The sequence below is a fragment of the Anolis carolinensis genome, unplaced genomic scaffold (assembly GCF_035594765.1).
Source record: "Anolis carolinensis isolate JA03-04 unplaced genomic scaffold, rAnoCar3.1.pri scaffold_14, whole genome shotgun sequence".
Lineage (NCBI taxonomy): Eukaryota > Metazoa > Chordata > Lepidosauria > Squamata > Dactyloidae > Anolis > Anolis carolinensis.
Genome location: NW_026943825.1, coordinates 6,201,753 through 6,222,074, shown reverse-complemented (window position 1 = coordinate 6,222,074; position 20,322 = coordinate 6,201,753). Strand labels below are relative to the sequence as shown.

Sequence of the window (20,322 nt, the reverse complement as noted above, 5' to 3'; positions counted from 1 at the left end):
TCAACAACACACACTGTGAAACAGCTGCATGACAACATATTCAGAGGTGAGAATACTCAAATGGTACCTGTTTTTCCACCCAAAATTCCCTACCTTTGTCCACTTCAACCCATTACTTCAACATTACTATTGTTTAGACTGTTTAGTAACCAAAGCTTTCTGGCTGGTGTACAGGAGAATTATACTGAAAACATGATATGTCAAAATCAGAACAGAACAAACTAGCACAAATAATTCTGTACAAGCATGTGAGACCATATCACCAGAAAGCACACAGCTAGAATAGAGTTAACAAAGAGTACTAAAATGCATGTTTTGACTGCAATCAGCATAATGGGGGTTCTGGGAGGAGTAAGCTAAAAGTAGAATTTTCAAACTCTGATATACTGGTGGGAAACCCTTGATAAGACATCAATTTTCCCAAATGCAATTTGGAAACAGTGTCACACTCATCCATGTTCAACGTGGGCAACATATACTTTGTGGGAAAAGAAAAACAGCAGCACAAAGATGTGACAGAAGATTTAGGGAGCATCTACATTGTCAAATTAATGAAGTTTGACACCACTTTAACTATAATGTCTCCATGCTATGAATCCTGGGAATTGTAGTATGGTTAGTCACCAGCAGTGCATTAATTCTACAATGTAGGTGCGCCCACAGAATGCTGAGTTACACCAAAGAAGGGGCCGAGAACATTTCCTAGTTTAGTTGGTAAATGCTGAAAGGAAGACCTTAACTAAGATAGGCAAGAGATATTATTTATTTATTTGCGACATTTATATCCCGCCCATCTCACCCCGAAGGGGACTCAGGGGGCTTACAAGTTATATGTACATAAAATATATTATATTATTAGTATAGGACAATATAAGCATTATATATTACTATATTATACTCTACCACTATATTGTAATATTAGTAATATTACATATAATATAAATATACATAATACTAGTGTATTATTATGATATTGTATAATTAACATATTATTGTTATCAATATTATATGTATATACAATATTATATATATATACACACACACACACACACACACACACATGCATACCCTGTTTCCCCTAAAATAAGACATCCCCAGCAAATAAGACCTAGTAGAGGTTTTGCTGAATTACTAAATATAAGGCCTCCCCCGAAAGTAAGACCTAGCAAAGTTTTTGTTTGGAAGCATGCCCGCCAAACAGAACACCAGAGCATGCAGGATCGGTAAATGTACGTACCATAGAGTGTTGTACATGGAAATAGTGGTAGTAACAAGAAATTCTTGATAGGACTCACAGTTTGTCTGGTTATGCTGGTTTGTGATGACAACTACTGTACAGTATATAATAAATGTGTTTGTTTTTTTTGTTCAACAATACATGTGAATTCTTCATGGAAAAATAAGACATCCCCTGAAAATAAGACCTAGCGCATCTTTGGGAGCAAAAATTAATATAAGACACTGTCTTATTTTCGGGGAAACACGGTACACAAACTGAGGGTCAGTTCTCTATCTGTAAATTAGTTGGCATATTAAAAATAAATATTATAGTGGTGATTTTTTCTTCTTCATTTGCTTCTTTTGGCCCTCTGATGTACTAATATACTGTATATACTCGAGTATAAGCCTAGTTTTTCAGCCCTTTTTTAGGACTGAAAAAGCCCCCCTCGGCTTATACTCAAGTGAGGGTCCTGGTCGGCTTATACTCAAGTATATATAGTACATTTATTATTTTTCTCTATTTTTATATTATTATTATTACATTTATTATTTTACTCTATTATTATTGCTACTATTACATTTATTTTACTCTGTTTTTTATTATTATTAATACACGTATTATTTCACTCTGAAATTATTATTGTTATTACATTTATTATTGTACTCTATTTATTATTATTAAAAGGATACATAAGGGCATTTACATTGAAGAAGATGAGAATAATGATCTAATCAGAGTTGGACAGTCTTATCTTAAATTAGAGTTTTATGTAAATATTCAAAAACATTTAACCTACCGATGCCTCAATTAATGTAATTTTATTGGTATCTATTTTTTTTATGAAATTTACTGCTCTCAGCTTATACTGGAGTTAATGTTTTCACAGTTTTCTTGTGGCAAAATTAGGTGCCTCGGGTTATATTCGGGTCGGCTTATACTCGAGTACATACGGTATATACTAACAATATATAGTAGAGTCTCACTTATCCAACATAAACAAGCCGGCAGAATGTTGGATAAGCGAATATGTTGGATAATAAGGAGGCATTAAGGAAAAGCCTATTAAACATCAAATTAGGTTATGATTTTACAAATGAAGCAACAAAACATCATGTTAGACAACAAATTTGGCAGAAAAAATAGTTCAATACGCAGTAATGCTATGTAGTAATTACTGTATTTATGAATTTAGCACCAAAATATCATGATATATTGAAAACATTGACTACAAAAATGTGTTGGATAATCCAGAACGTTGGATAAGCGAGTGTTGGATAAGTGAGACTCTACTGTACTAATAATATAATATATTGTATATACATATAATATTGATAATAATATTATAATGTAATACAATATAATAATAATACACTATTATAATTGTATATTTATAGTACATGTAATATTACTAATAATATTGCAATATAGTGGTATAGTACAATATAGTAATATATAATGCTTACATTGTCCTATAATATAAAAGGTGCTTTTAGGATGTTTTAAAGATGTTTTTTAAAGATGTTTTAAAGATGTTTTAAAGATGTTTTAAAGATGTTTTTAAATGGTTGATTTTAGCCGGTTCTTGTAAGCCACCCTGAGCCCTAGGGGAGTGGCGGCATATAAGTTTGAAAAATAAATAAATAAATACTAATAATATAATATATTGTATGTATATATAACTTGTAAGCTGCTCCAAGTCCCCTTCGGGGTGAGAAGGGCAGAATATAAATATCGCTAATAAATAAATAAATAAATATTATTCCCCAGCCATGAGGACTAGAATCATAATTTAAAAAGCAAACAGGAAAGATCTCCTGTGCGCTATGATGAAGGAAGACATTTCAGGAGTTACCAGTGACACATACCAAACATGCCTTGTTCTTTTTTAATGGCAAATAGTTTATAGCACTTAAGACCCAAGTTCCACTTCACTCTTAGGTTTCTACTATTGCCAAGGAAGACATGGGGCAATGACGTGTTTCTAGATTATGCAGTGACACCAAAATAAATCCCAGGCACCTCTGTTTTTCTGGCTGCGCCGTAGTACGCATGCCATCAATAAAAATAGCTGAGGTATAAAAGGGAGCATTAATAGCAGGGCAGCCTTGATGTGCACAGTAGACAGCTCCACCGGATTGATTTAAAGATCCATATACAAAATTCCGGAATCGGTTCAAGCTTTTATCCTAACCATCTACAGTTCCGTTCAGGAGCCTTGATGCTGGAAGCAGAATATAAATCCCCAAGATCCACCAAGTTCATTTCAAAGTAATGTATTGTTTATGGCATGAAGCAGTTTGGGATCCTCAGCATTGTGGAAATACTTGAAAACGTGCAGAGCATCTGCAGAAACAGATGATATTATTATGTCCATTATATCTATGACAGTATGTCCTACCCCCAAAACAAACCTCATTATATATTATTATTATTGCACAAGCTACTTTTTTACACTCCCTTTCAGTGTATACTCCTTTTCAGTTATGAAAACCTATTGCAGCAATTCCCACACTAAATATTTATTTATTTTTTTATTTCCATCATTTCTATCCCGCCCTTCTCACCCAAAGGGACTCAAGGCAGCTTACAAAACTGGCAGAATTCAATGCCAATACACAACAATACAAAGTAATAAAACATAAGTAGTTAAAAACAGATTTAAAACAATACAAAATACTTGAGCCATTCATCCACAGAACCTTGTACATAAACCTTAGTCCAGACCGAGTCGAAGCATAATAATAATAATAATAATAATAATAATAATAATAATAATAATAATAATAACAACTAGCTGTGCCCGGCCACGCGTTGCTGTGGCAAAGTGGTGGTGGTATTGGTTAAAAATTGTACAATTTTTATTTGACGTTATTTGTATTTTTTAATAAATTTTATTGTAAGTTATCTTTTTATTATATTTTATTATTTTCTTGTATTATTTTTAGTTATTTTCTGTTATAGTATTTTATTGTATTAATTTTTTAGTGTTTTTAATTATTTTTTAGTTGAGTTGCTAGGAGACCAAGTTGGAGAAGCTTAGCCTTCTAACTGGCAGCAATTGGATAAAAGCAATAATTCCTCTCTCTCTCTAATTAGGACTTTATTTTTCTTTTCTTTTTGTTGTATCAACCAGGAGGCGTGGATGATGGGTTGTGTTGTCAAATTTTGAGGTTGGGGGGCCTGTAGTTTTGTTGTTTTGTGGGTCGCCGTGATGCCATCACTCTTTTATATATATAGATAATAATAATACATAATAATACATAATACATATAATATATTATTATAATATAATATAATATAATATAATATAATATAATATAATATAATATAATATAATATAATATAATATAATATAATATATAATAATGATACATGACACAGTCCTAAACACTTGGAAGCTTTCGACATACTATGTATTTGTGTCAATAATAATAGTACAGTAGAGTCTCACTTATCCAACATAAACGGGCCGGCAGAACCTTGGAGAAGCAAATATCTTGGATAATAAAGAGGGATTAAGGAAAAGCCTATTAAACATCAAATTAGGTTATGATTTTACAAATTAAGCACCAAAACATCATGTTATACAACAAATTGGACAGAAAAAGTAGTTCAATACACAGTAATGCTATGTTGTAATACGGTAATTACGAATTTAGCACCAAAATATCACGACATATTGAAAACATTGACTACAAAAATGCGTTGGATAATCCAGAACGTTGGATAAACGAGTCTTGGATAAGAGAGACTCTACTGTAATAATAATAATAATAATAATAATAATAATAATAATAATAATAATAATAATAATAATAATTTTATTCTTATATCCTGCCACCATCTCCCCGAAGGGACTCGGGGCAGCTCACATGGGGACGAGCCCAGTGATAACATAGGTTGAAACACAATCCATGAATTAAAACAATATAAACAATATAAATAAAATGACATAAAACATAAAACACAGCAATTTCTTTAAAATCTGGCCATAAATATTAAGTTTCAAACAAAACATGGGTAAGCAAGGACATAGATGGCAAAGTGTGGGAAGAATACAGATTTGGAAAAACCAGTTACTACTAACCAGGGACTACATAATCAATATTAATTGTAGAACCTTTTGTTTACAATTAGAGAATCTCAATGTGTATTGTCTCTGCAGACAAGCAGCCCTGCTTTGTAACAGGAGAAAAGAAATTTGCTTTTCCTGACAGTCCCAAATATCAAACACAGCATCTAAAGTCCAACTGAATTGAAGCAAATAGTTGAATGTTATAAATGAACAAAATCTGGCTAAGTAAAGGTAAAGGTTTCCCCGGACGTCAAGTCCAGTCATGTCTGACTCTGGAGGTTGGTACTCATCTCCATTTCTAAGCCCAAGAGCCGGCGTTGTCCGTAAACACCTCCAAGGTCATGTGGCCGGCATTACTGGATGGAGCGCTGTTACATTCCCACCGGAGCGGTACCTATTGATCTACCCACATTGGCATGTTTTCGAACTGCTAGGTTGGCAGAAGCTGGAGCTAACAGTGGGCGCTCACGCCGCTCCCGGGGTTTGAACCTGGGACCTTTCGGTCTGCAAGTTCAGCAGCTCAGTGCTTTAACACACTTCGCAACCGGGTCTCCCTGGATAGCCAAATGGCTCCAAATAATAATAATAATAATTTGTTTAGCATTGAATTTTGCCAGTTGTTGTAAGCCGCCCTGAGTCCCCTTGAGTGAGAAGGGCGGAGTAGAAATGTTGTAAATAAATAAATAATAATACTTTATTTTTATATCCTGCTCTTATCTCCCCCAAGGGGACTCGGGGCGGCTCACATGGGGAACAAGCCCAATGTCACATATACAGTAGAGTCTCACTTATCCAACACTCGCTTATCCAATGTTCTGGATTATCCAACGCATTTTTGTAGTCAATGGTTTCAATACATTGTGATATTTTGGTGCTAAATTCATAAATACAGTAATTTCTACATAGCATTACTGCGTATTGAACTACTTTTTCTGCCAAATTTGTTGTCTAACATGATGTTGTGGTGCTTCATTTGTAAAATCATAACCTAATTTGATGTTTAATAGGCTTTTCCTTCATGCCTCCTTATTATCCAATCTATTCGCTTATCCAACATTCTGCCGGCCCGTTTATGTTGGATAAGTAAGACTCTACTGTAATAAACAGTCATACAATAAAACCAATATAAACAATAAAACCATATAACAGCATTTCAGAACAATGAGTCTGAGAATAGTGCACCGGGGCTCCAAAAAAAAAAAATCTGGCTACCAGTATTAAAAAACTACAAAATCAGAATAGCACTCTGAAAACAGAAGAATTCCAGACAGGACTCAATCAGAGGCAGCTAACAACTCTGAACAAAGGATTACCCCCTCAGACCAGGATGTGAAGCTGGGAAGACCATTTAATGCCAACAAAGTTGATTAATCACAACATTCACACTGGCCCCCAACAGACAAGAGTTCTTCCCTCCCACCCAGATATATAAACCTTCCTTGCTTAGTTTCTCCATACCTCACAACCTCTGAGGATACCTGCCACAGATGTGGGCGAAACGTCAGGAGAGAATACTTCTGGAACATGGCCATACAGCCCGGAAAACACACAACAACCAAGCACAAGCTTCTCCATCAAACCAGACACTGCCAGTTCCAATGAACAGAAAAACACCTTGCTCTGTATTGTCGAAGGCTTTCATGGCTGGGATCACAGGGTTGTTGAATGTTTTAAATGAACAAAATCTGGCTACCAGTATTAAAAAACTCCAAAATCAGAACAGTAAATAAGAAGCAGCACTCTGAAAACAGAAGAATTCCAGATAGGAATCAATCAGGGGCGGCTAACAACTCTGAACAAACGATTCCCCCCAGACCAGGATGTGAAGCTGGGAAGACCATTTAATGCCAACAAAGTTGATTAATCACAACATTCACACTGGCCCCCAACAGACAAGAGTTCTTCCCTCCCACCCAGATATATAAACCTTCCTTGCTTAGTTTCTCCATACCTCACAACCTCTGAGGATGCCTGCCATAGATGTGGGCGAAACGTCAGGAGAATTGTCAAAGGCTTCCATGGCCGGAATCACAGGGTTGTTGTGTGTTTTTCGGGCTGTATGGCCACGTTCCAGAAGTATTCCCTCACCCACATCTATGGCAGGCATCTTCGGAGGTTATGATATATATGGGCGAAACATCAGGAGAGAATACTTCTGGAACGTGGCCATACAGCCCGGGAAAACACACAACAACCAAGCACAAGCTTCTCCATCAAACCAGACAATGAACAGAAACACACCTTGTTCTCCCGCAAAGCTCCCAGGAGGAGTAAGAACAGTGACGGTGCAGCCTGAGATGCCATAAAGTGAGGACAGGGGAAAAAACTACCAGTCATAACAACGGGAGGATGATTAGCGGCTCCCAGACTCCCTCCCCACTTGCCAAAGTACTCACTAGCCCATTAATTCTCTTCCATATCACTGCCGTCATCAGGGATCAGACGGGCTTGTTGCCACTTCTTGCCAGCCAACAGTTCCTGTTTGTCCTATTCCTTGAGAGGGAACCCAAAGGTTACTTCCCTGTCTATGGTACTAGCACCGCCTCTTCCTCTCGGTAGCTAGAAGGAGCTGCGGGGTGGGGAGAGATTGGCTTGCATTTGGGAGAAAACTTCCTGCTGTTTGGCAGCATGCATCTGCTCCAATGCACTGGGAGAAGGGAGAGGAGGAGACAAGCAAAGATAGAGAAAAACTAACACCCTACTAAAGTGTTCTCCCTATGTGCGTCCCCTACTATCATACCCAAATCTACTGGAGCTGGGGTGGCAAGCGTCCAGAAATTTAACATACCTTGTCAGAAATAATGCCGCAGCTGGGAAAGATCACGAGAGCCCAATCTTGCAGCAGGATGCGGGAGAAGTTGAGCCGGGCTGAGCTTGCAACATGAACGCAATTGTGTATATGCACAAAGGAGATTGATTTCAAGGAGCCAAAACAAGCAAGAGAAATTCAAGAGTCGGGAACAGCCGCAACAAAGCTGCACAGTCACCAAGACCACAATCAACGAGAGTTCTTGGAGAACGGGAGAAGTCCCAGCAGATTGGAGGAGGGCAAATGTGGTCCCTATCTTCAAGAAGGGAAAAAAGAACGACCCAAACAATTACCGTCCGGTCAGCCTCACATCGATACCAGGCAAGATTCTGGAAAAGATCATTAAGGAAGTGGTCTGCGAACACTTAGAAACAAATGTGGTCATTGCTAATAGTCAACACGGATTTACCAAAAACAAGTCATGCCAGACTAATCTGATCTCTTTTTTAGATAGAGTTACGAGTTGGGTCGATACAGGGAATGCTGTGGATGTAGCGTACCTGGATTTCAGTAAGGCCTTCGACAAAGTCCCCCACGACCTTCTGGCAAACAAACTAGTAAAATGTGGGCTAGACAAAACTACGGTTAGGTGGATCTGTAATTGGCTAAGCGAACGAACCCAAAGGGTGCTCACCAATGCGTCGTCTTCATCATGGAAAGAAGTGACAAGTGGAGTGCCGCAGGGCTCCGTCCTGGGCCCGGTTCTGTTCAACATCTTTATTAACGACTTAGACGAAGGGTTAGAAGGCACGATCCTCAAGTTTGCAGACGACACAAAACTGGGAGGGATAGCTAACACTCCAGAAGACAGGAGCAGAATTCAAAACGATCTTGACAGACTAGAGAGATGGGCCAAAACTAACAAAATGAAGTTCAACAGGGACAAATGCAAGATACTTCATTTCGGCAGAAAAAATGGAAATCAAAGATACAGAATGGGGGACGCCTGGCTTGACAGCAGTGTGTGCGAAAAAGACCTTGGAGTCCTCGTGGGGAACAAGTTAAACATGAGCCAACAATGTGATGCGGCTGCTAAAAAAGCCAATGGGATTCTGGCCTGCATCAATAGGGGAATAGCGTCTAGATCCAGGGAAGTTATGCTCCCCCTCTATTCTGCCTTGGTCAGACCACACCTGGAATACTGTGTCCAATTTTGGGCACCACAGTTGAAGGGAGATGTTGACAAGCTGGAAAGCGTCCAGAGGAGGGCGACTAAAATGATTAAGGGTCTGGAGAACAAGCCCTATGAGGAGCGGCTTAAAGAGCTGGGCATGTTTAGCCTGCAGAAGAGAAGGCTGAGAGGAGACATGATAGCCATGTACAAATATGTGAGGGGAAGTCATAGGGAGGAGGGAGCAAGCTTGTTTTCTGCGGCCCTGCAGACTAGGACACGGAACAATGGCTTCAAACTACAGGAAAGGAGATTCCACCTGAACATCAGGAAGAACTTCCTCACTGTGAGAAGGGCTGTTCGACAGTGGAACTCTCTCCCCGGGGCCGTGGTGGAGGCTCCTTCCTTGGAGGCTTTTAAGCAGAGGCTGGATGGCCATCTGTCGGGGGTGCTTTGAATGCGATTTCCTGCTTCTTAGCACTGGGTTGGACTAGATGGCCCATGTGGTCTCTTCCAACTCTACTATTCTATGATTCTATGATTCTATGAATCAATCCAAAGGTCATCTAGTCCATGTTCACATAGCAGCTCCTCCATATACAGTAGAGCAGGGGTCCCCAAACTAAGGCCCGGGGGCCGGATGCGGCCCTCCGAGGTCATTTACCTGGCCCCCGCCCTCAGTTTTATAATATAATATATTGTATATACATATAATGTTGATAATCTATATATATAAAAGAGTGATGGCATCAGGGCAGCGGACAAAACAACAAAACTACAGGCCCCCCAAACTCAAAATTTGACAACACAACCCATCATTCACGGCTCTAGGTTGATACAACAAAAAGAAAAGAAAAATAAAGTCCTAATTACAGGGAGAGGAATAATAGTTTTTATCCAATTGCTGCCAGTTTGAAGGCTAAGCTCCGCCCACTTAGTCTCCTAGCAACCCACCCAGCCCAGGGCACAGGCAGAGTTAGGCCTCACTTAGGCCTCTTCCACAGATTATCTAATTTGCACTAGATTATATGACAGTGTAGACTCAAGGCCCTTCCACATCTATATAACCCATTTAGAATCTTATATTATCTGCTTTGAACTGGATTATCTTGATTCCACACTGCCATATAATCCACTTCAGTGTGCATACTAAACATAAAGACAACCATACAACAGACATTCAATACCACCACTACCTCAACAATTTCTCACCAACACCACCAGACAATGCCACAGCAACGCGTGGCCGGGCACAGCTAGTAATATTATAATGTAATACAATATAACACTAATAATAATACCATATAATAATATTAATTATATATTCTATATTACATATAATATTACTAATAATATTACAGTATAGTGGTATAGTTCAATATAGTAATATATAATGCTAATACTGTGCTATGCTAATAATATAATATATTGTATGTACATATAATTTGTAAGCCACTCTGAGACCCCTTTGGGGTGAGAAGGGTATGATACAAATGTAGTAAATAAATGCAGTAAATAAATAATAAATTTTAGACTTAGGCTCACCCAAAGTCTGAAATGACTTGAAGGCACACAACAACAACAACAACAACAACAACCCTAATTAACTTGACTATCTCATTGGCCAGAAGCAGGACCACACTTCCCATTGAAATCCTGATAAATGTATGTTGGTTAAAATTGTTTTTTATTTTTAAATATTGTATTGTTCTTTCATTGTTGTTGTTGTTTTTGCACTACAAATAAGACATATGCAGTGTGCATCGGAATTTGTTTGTATTTTTTTCAAATGATAATCCGGCCCCTCAACAGTCTGAAGGATTGTGGACCGGCCCTCGGCTTTAAAAGTTTGAGGACCCCTGCAGTAGAGTCTCACTTATAATATAATAATAATAATAATAATAATAATAATAATAAACTTTATTTATACCCCGCCACCATCTCCCCAACGGGGACTCGGGGCGGCTTACATGGGGCCATGCCCAGAACAATACAATAAAAAATATATAAATAAAACAACAAATCATAATGCATTAAACAATACAATAATATATATACACACACACACACACACACACACACACTAAGGTAAACAAAATCAAAAGAGCAGTAGAACAATAAAAGGGTGGGCCACATGAACACTAAGTTAAAACTCGGGTTGAGAAAGGAAGTATCCAACATAAATGGACCGGCAGAACATTGGATAAGCGAATATGTTGGATAATAAGGAGGGATTCAGGAAAAACCTATTAAACATCCAATTGGGTTATGATTTTACAAATTAAGCATCAAAACAACATGTTATACAACAAATTTGACAGAAAAAGTAGTTCAATGCGCAGTAATGTTATGTTGTAATGACTGTATTTATGTATTTATTTAAGCACCAAAATATCACGATATATTGAAAATACTGACTACAAAAATGCGTTGGATAATCCAGAACGTTGGATAAGTGAGACTCTACTGTATATATTCAACCGCATCTGGGAAGGTCGCCGAGGTTGTTGAAAGATATAATAATAATAATAATAATAATAATGATGATGATGATGATGATGATGATGAACTGGTGGGATCACAAACCTGCAAAAGTATTGGAAAATGAGCACGCAAAGATACTGTGGGACTTCCGAATCCAGACTGACAAAGTTCTGGAACACAACACACCAGACATCACAGTTGTGGAAAAGAAAAAGGTTTGGATCATTGATGTCGCCATCCCAGGTGACAGTCGCATTGATGAAAAACAACGGGAAAAACTCAGCTGCTATCAGGACCTCAAGATTGAACTTCAAAGACTCTGGCAGAAACCAGTGCAGGTGGTCCCAGTGGTGATTGGCACACTGGGTGCCATGCCAAAATATCTCAGCCGGCATTTGGAAACAATAGACATTGACAAAATCACAATCTGCCAACTGCAAAAGGCCACCCTACTGGGATCTGCACGCATCATCCGGAAATACATCACACAGTCCTGGACACTTGGGAAGTGTTTGAATTGTGATATTGTGATACGAAATCCAGCATATTTATCTTGTTTGCTGTGTCATACTATGACATGGTGGAGTAGTGGGTTAAAGCCTTGTGACTTGAAGGTTGGGCTGCTGATCTTCAAGCTGCCAGGTTCGAATCCCACCCGGGGAGAGCGCAGATGAGCTCCCTCTATCAGCTCCAGCTCCATGCGGAGACATGAGAGAAGCCTCCCACAAGGATGGTAAAAACATCAAAACATCCAGGCATTCCCTGGGCAACGTCCTTGCAGACGGCCAATTCTCTCACTCCAGAAGCAACTTGCAGTTTCTCAAGTCGCTGCTGAAATATTATGTTTTTGTGTCAATAATAATAATAATAATAATAATATATTTTGTATTGTGTTTTAATTGTATTTTTAACTTCTTGTTTCTTGGGCTTCATCCCAATGTAAGCTGCCCTGAGTCCCTTCTGAGAGGTGTAAGAAATAAATTATTATTGTTATTACTGTGCAGAAAGCCATCTCCATCAACGCTGCCAAAAGGCTAGCTTTTTCCCCCTTTTCTCCTTTGTATGCATTTCTCCTTGCACCATTATAATCCATTATCTTTTTATCTGGCTCAAGAGTGGGGTTAAAGGGTACAAATTAATTGGGTTTTTGCATTCCAATGTATTCTGGTCATGCAATTTTTTTAACTGAACTGGTGGCACAGATGCTTAAATTACTGGCCAACACTGGTTTGAACAGTTTGATTTATTTCATAGTTTGCACGATGCCTTTACTATGCAAAACTAATTATTTTAAGACCTGCCTGAATTTTAACAACTGTAGTCAGCTGGCTAAGTCCTTGCCTCTGATTCAACCAGGCAAGTAAATCAAACCCAAAATAACCGTTTTGTAAATGCGCACTCAACTCGCTCTGAACTGACAGTTCTTTCAAGCATCTTTCTCCCTCACCCCCACTTTTCTGTTGTTGCTTAATCAGTTCCACTACAATGACTCACTGTCTGATGCACAATGGAGTTGGCCGAAGCAGGACCGAAAAGAGTTTGTACTCTACTGGACGTGGGCTTTGGTTTCCAGCACACTGGGAAGCTATATCAGGGTGAAAACAAAACACGATGACCACCCAAATATAAGCTGCTGGTAATACTGAAGACGAAGCTGCAGACGCACAAGAGCTACAGGGCTCGCATGTGTGTTGCGTACTATAGGTCACAAAGTGACTAGCAGATTGAAAGTATTATGCTTGGGATGGTGGTTACTACAGTATTTATATCTTCGCTTTGCAGGAGGATCAAAGAGGCTCACATTCAAACTTTGTACACAACCCTTGACTAAAGACACACTATATGACCACAGGGTTCAGAAAAGCAGGAACAAAGCACAATGGCTCCCTTGTGAAGCGCTCGCTCTTCTAATGGGCAATAGTTCTTCAAAGCTTCAGGAAGAGAAAGCTCTTGCCCAGCTTTGCAAATTATCATTATCACCACCACCACCACCACAACAACAACTCTCTCCTTCTGTGTATAAAGCAAGAAAGGGAGATGGAAGAGGGAACTGATTTAGTAATTACAGTGTTTATTTATTTATTTATTTACAGTATTTATATTCCGCCCTTCTTTCTCACCCCGAAGGGGACTCAGGGCGGATCACATTGTACACATATAAGGCAAACATTCAATGCCATATAAACATAGAACAGAGACAGAGACAGACTCAGAGGCAATTTAAACCTCCCCAGCTTTCAGAGGGTATGCTTGATTCCGGCCACAGGGGGAGCAGCTGCTTCATCATCCACTGTGACAGCAACTTCCTCATTGCAACAGCGGCTGGATGTTTTTTATGGTGTCGTAAATTAGCCTCCCCACATATAAGTGGTACCTAAATTTCCTACTTGATAGATGCAACTATCTTTCGGGGTGCTTAGGTCAACAACGAGCAGGGGCTATTTTTTATTTTAATTGTCAAGCATACCCTCAAGAAAGCTGGAAGCTAGAGAAGGTTTAAATTGCCTCTGTGTCTGTCTCTGTCTCTGTCTCATGTTATATGGCATTTAATGTTTGCCTTATATGTGTACAATGTGAGCCGCCCTGAGTCCCCTCCGGGCTGAGAAGGGCAGAATATAAATACTGCAAATAAATAAATATTGCTGAAAACCCACAAAACAGCGAGGGGAGCGAAAAGTGAACCGCGAAGTAGAAAGGGAACATTGTAATAAAGAACATTTTTTTATTATTATTATTATTATTATTATTATTATTATTATTATTATTATTATTATTATATTTTTGTATCCTGCCTCCATCTCCCCAAAGGGACTCGGAGAGGCTTACATGAGGACGAGCCCGGTCAACATTTCTTACAAGTTTAGTCTGAATGCACTCAATCACTTAAAACATATTTTCTTGGAGTGATTGATAACATAACTGTACCAATGATCTAGGAAAATGTTTGCTTTCTGCTCCAGTTATTCAAAATAAAGATATACAGATACATCTTCTATACACATAATAAAAGTGAAAATGCCCCTCTGATCATCAGCTGCTTTATGAAAGTTCAAAGCATATGAAGTGGTCTTATAAAAAATCAAGACTGTTCAGGCTATATCACTCCAGGGTTCTTCTTCCCAATTCCTATGCAGAGATGGTAAAAACGATCCTGGATTCTCTACTTTCCGAGCATACACTGCACCACTGAACTGAAATTACATCAAGGAAGCAGAGCCAGACATTGAAAAGCAGCCAACACAAGGGTGCTCATACTGCAGCTTTAACCCTGAGCTCCAATGACAAGTCAAGCAAAGATGCAAGAAGCTACGCACACATTCAAAACTCATCTCTTATCCAATACAGCCGTCTCATAGTGATGAAGATCAGGGGGCAGAGGACTCTTACAAGTAAAACAAGAAGTCAAAGAAGAAGAACATGCCCTGGCAGAATATGTAAAGCAAAGTGAAGAACCTGCTTTGATTGATGTCAAAAATCAGAAACTCCTCAAAGAACAGCAGACAAAAAAAACAGTACAAGAAAACCGCACTACAAACTAGAGCTGACAGCTGGCACAACAAAACACTGCATGGAAAGTTCCTTGACAAAATTGAAGGAAAAGCTGACAAGGAGAAGACCTGGCTCTGGCTCACAAATGGGACCCTGAAGAAGGAGACAGAAGGCCTGATCCTTGCAGCCCAGGAGCAAGACATCAGGACAAAGGCAATTCAGGCCAAGATCGAAAAATCAGCTGATGACCCAAAATGCAGACTGTGCAAGGAAACCGACAAAACCATGGATCATATCCTCAGCTGCTGTAAGAAAATTGCACAGACAGACTACAAACAGAGGCACAACTATGTGGCCCAAATGATTCATTGGAACTTATGCCTCAAGTACCACCTCCCAGCAGCAAAGAACTGGTGGGATCACAAACCTGCAAAAGTATTGGAAAATGAGCACGCAAAGATACTGTGGGACTTCTGAATCCAGACTGACAAAGTTCTGGAACACAACACACCAGACATCACAGTTGTGGAAAAGAAAAAGGTTTGGATCATTGATGTTGCCATCCCAGGTGACAGTCGCATTGACGAAAAACAACAGGAAAAACAGCCGCTCTCAGGACCTCAAGATTGAACTTCAAAGACTCTGACAGAAACCAGTGCAGGTGGTCCCGGTGGTGATCAGCACACTGGGTGCCGTGCCAAAAGATCTCAGCCGCCAATTGGAAACAATAGACATTGACAAAATCACAATCTGCCAACTGCAAAAGGCCACCCTGCTGGGATCTGCACGCATCATTCGAAAATACTTCGCACAGTCCTAAACACTTGGGAAGGGAAGTGTTCGACTTGTGATTTTGTGATATGAAATCCAGCATGTCTATCTGCAGTGTGTTAAAGCGCTGAGCTGCTGAACTTACGGACCAAAAGGTCCCAGGTTCAAATCCCGGAAGCGGAATGAGCGCCTGCTATTAGCCCCCAGCTCCTGCCAACCTAGCAACAACAACAACAACTCTTTATTGATTAGTCAATTTTGACCATATCAAAACATGTGAAACATACAAATCATACACACTTACCCATACATACAGTAAAACCATGTATAGATACAAAGCATCCCGGCCTACTACTAGCCTACCAACCCACTCCTAGGTGGTTGTGCAAATACAGAATATAAAGATTAAAATTAATTATTCCCTTAAGGTAAGGTTTAAGCGAGGGCAAGTAAAACTAGTGGCTTGTCCATAGTAAATTTTAAATTTGGATTTTGTTATTGGCATTAATATTACAGCTCTCCACTTCCATCTTCTCGCGGATGGCCAGCGCTTTTTGCGTAAAAAGGGTCAGTTTTAAAATAGAGTTTTTAGCTGAACACTGTAGAAGGACGTGCAGAATCCGGGGAGCAGAATGAGCGCCCGCTGTTAGCTCCAGCTCCTGCCAACCTAGCAGTTCGAAAACATGCAAATGTGAGTAGATCAATAGGTATGGCTCCGGCGGGAAGGTAACAGCACTGCATGCAGTCATTCCGGGAATCCATTCTATTTCAGAGAAGTGTTTTTAAAAAAGAAGCCTTTCCTCCTTGTCAGGCAACAGAGACATTAACGCCGCCACCCCCACCATGCTACTGTGGCAACAAAGGAAAGACAGAGCTCATCAGATGGTTTAAACCTACTAAGGAACAAGTGTGAAGCGAAATTGGTTTCTGCAGTAACCAGAGGGAGATGACAGGGAACACATTATTAGAAGAGCCATCCAGTGAAGCAGAGGACCACAAGGGGTTTCCGTGGCCTATTTGCTAAGGGAGAGCTAGCTTGGCACCTAATCAATTAGCAGCCATCTCTTGACGAGGGCATGATCAGGGTAATTAAGGTAAAGATTCCCACCCACCCCCATCTCCTTCTAGGGAATTTGTGCTGTACTGAAACACTCAGAGACGGAACTAGTTAGAGGCGGCGTTAAGCAAAAAATAGCTCAGCAACACATTCTCTTTCCACAGGTTGCATGATAGAGCACAAGGATCTGCGCAGAGAATCAATCTGGCTTATGGTTTCCACAGAATACGGCAGCGGCCTCCTTCCAAACCAACATTTAATGCAGGGGTCCCCAAACTAAGGCCCGGGGGTCATTTACCTGGCCCCTGCCCTCAGTTTTATAATATAATATTTTATATCATTTTTAATAATATATTGTATTTACATAATATTGATAATAATATTATAATGTTATACAATATAATACTAATACCAGGTAATATCACCAGAGCCCCCGGTGGAGTAGTGGGTTAAAGCCTTGTGACTTGAAGGTTGGGCTGCTGATTTGCAAGCTGCCAGGTTCAAATCCCACCCGGGGAGAGTGCGGATGAGCTCCCTCTATCAGCTCCAGCTCCATGCGGGGACATGAGAGAAGCCTCCCACAAGGATGGTAAAAACATCAAAAACATCTAGGTGTCCCTGGGGCAACGTCCTTGCAGACAGCCAATTCTCTCACTCCAGAAGCGACTCGCAGTTTCTCAAGTCGCTCCTGACACACAAAAAAACAACAAAACAAAACCAGATAATAATATTAATTATATGTTATATATTACATATAATATTACAGTATAGTGCAGGGGTCCCCAAACTAAGGCCTGGGGGCTGGATGCAGCCCTTCAAGGTCATTTACCTGGCCCTCGCCCTCAGTTTTATAATATAATATTTTATATCATTTTAAATAATATATTGTATATACATATAATATTGATAATAATATTATAATGTTATACAATATATTATTAATAATAATACCATATAATATTAATTATATGTTATATATTACACATAATATTACAGTATAGTGGTATAGTTCAATATAGTAATATATAATGCTAATATTGTGCTATGCTAATAATATAATATATTGTATGTACATACAGCTGCTCTGAGTCCCCTTTAGGGTGAGAAGAGCAGGATATAAATGTAATAAATAAATGTAGTAAATGAATAAATAAATAATTTTAGACTTTGGCTCGCCCAAAGTTTGAAATGGCTTGAAGGCACACAACAACAACAATCCAAATTCACTTGACTATCTCATTGGCCAGAAGCAGGCCCACACTTCCCATTGAAATCCTGATAGGTTTATGCTGGTTACAATTGTTTTCATTTTTAAATATTGTATTGTTTTTTCATTGTTGTTGTTGTTTTGCACTACAAATAAGACATGTGCAGTGTGCATAGGAATTTGTTCATTTTTTTTTCTCCAAATGATAATTCGGCCTTTCCAGTCTGAAGGATTGTGGACCGACCCTCTGCTTTAAAAGTTTGAGGACCCCTGATTTAATGGGTCGACTTAGGAAGGCAGAATCACTTCAACACCACACATGCATGTGCATGCATGCAAATACATACAATCTTAGCAAGGATAGAAAGAAGCACACTGCTAGTAGCAGAGGCCAAGTTTTGAAAAGCTGCTACAGTTATGTAATGCGCCATGCTGTGTCACCAGAGCTAAGCGTCACCCCCAATTTGATGCAAGGTCCTTCTCAAAGCCAGGGAGCGATGCCGAGCTTGCCAAATCTTTCAAAATCTTGCCTGTCAACTAGCAACGTGCAAAAGTGAAAAATTCCAGCGATTGGAAACAGGAACCAGATGGACCCAAGCCACAGAAGCTGCACTGGCCCTCTTCCCAAAATCAGCAGGCAACTGGAAAAATAAAGACACTAGTGCTATGTACAGGTCACAAAAGGACTGAAGCAGGCAGGGACCCAGTAATGGAGAAAGGAAAGGAAAATGGAGCTGAAGGAAGGCCAGGACGGAAATAGGATGTAGAAAGTAAAAGCAGAGAAAAACGCTAACGCAGTGGTTCTCAACCTGGGGTCTCCAGATGTTTTTGGCCTTCAACTCCCAGAAATCCTAACAGCTGGTAAACTGGCTGAGATTTCTGGGAGTTGTAGGCCAAAAACATCTGGGGACCCCAGGTTGTGAACAACTGTGCTAACAGGTGAACTGTGAATTCCAATGGAATCGAAGTAAATAATGAAGGAAGGTTTCTGCAGGCAATATCAGGTCCACATTAGACCTGTTTTGTTTAACTAAAATCACAATATCACAATAACTGCAATAAAAATTATCACATTTGATCAGCAAATATCTGAGACATATCCATGCCAGCTGCTCCATTAATGAGAAGAAAGAAAGGACTAACTTATTTTAATATATAATTTTCTGAACTTTATGGTACATGGCTTCAGCTAGTGTTGCACAGTCTTACCATTGCAAATTAACTTGTGGGACTAGTTTAAGGTTCCATTTCTAGCCCATAATAAAAAATAAAAATCATCACACAATCCTAGATACTTGGGAAGTGTTCAACTTATGATTTTGTGATACGAAATCCAGCATGTCTATCTTGTTTGCTGTGTCATAATAAAGTAATAATAATAATAATAATAATAATAATACTTTATTTTTCTATCCCGCCTCCATCTCCCCAAAGGGACTCGGGGGCTAACATGGGGCCATGCCCAAAAACAGAAACAAGGTTATGACAAGTTAAAACAAGTATAAATAACTACCGTATATACTCGAGTATAAGCTGACTTGAATATAAGCTGAGGCACCTAATTTTACCACAAAAAAACTGGGAAAACATTGACTCCAGTATAAGCCGAGGGTGGTAAATTTCAGAAATAAAAATAGATACCAATTAAATTACATTAAAGGCATCAGTACATTAAATGTTTTTGAATATTTACATAAAGCTCAAATTTAAGGTAAGACTGTCCAACTCTGATCAAATCATTATTCTCATCTTCTTCAATGTAAATGTGCTTATGTATCCTTTTAATAATAATGGAGTGAAATAATACATGTAATAATAGTAATAATAAATACAGGAAAATAATACATGTAATAATAAGTAGAATAAAATAATAAATGCAATAATAATAATGAGATCAGAGTGAAATAATAAACGTATTATTAATAATAATAAAATAGAGTAAAATAAATGTAATAGTAGCAACAATAATAGAGAAAAATATTCTTGTGGCCAGAATCGAGCATACCCTCAGGAAAGCCGGAAGCTGGAATGTTAAATAGCCTCTGTGTCTCTGTTTGTATGTTGTATGTCTATTGGCATTGAATGTTTGCCATATAT

At 38.9% G+C, this 20,322-nt stretch overlaps 1 protein-coding gene across 9 annotated transcripts in view; it reads right to left on the bottom strand.

Moving 5' to 3' along the window:
* mark2 (microtubule affinity regulating kinase 2) overlaps positions 1-20,322 on the bottom strand; it is a 134,898-nt gene that overhangs the window by 90,836 nt on the left and 23,740 nt on the right. Inside the window, exon 1 of one of the 9 annotated variants that reach the window (XM_062965139.1) lies at positions 7,694-8,444. The exons of the other annotated variants lie outside the window; for them this stretch is intronic. Within the exon in view, the coding sequence (XP_062821209.1) occupies positions 7,694-7,729 (36 nt within the window). The 5' untranslated portion in view covers positions 7,730-8,444. Of the gene's footprint in view, positions 1-7,693; positions 8,445-20,322 lie in introns of those variants that run through there. 9 annotated transcript variants of the gene reach the window in all.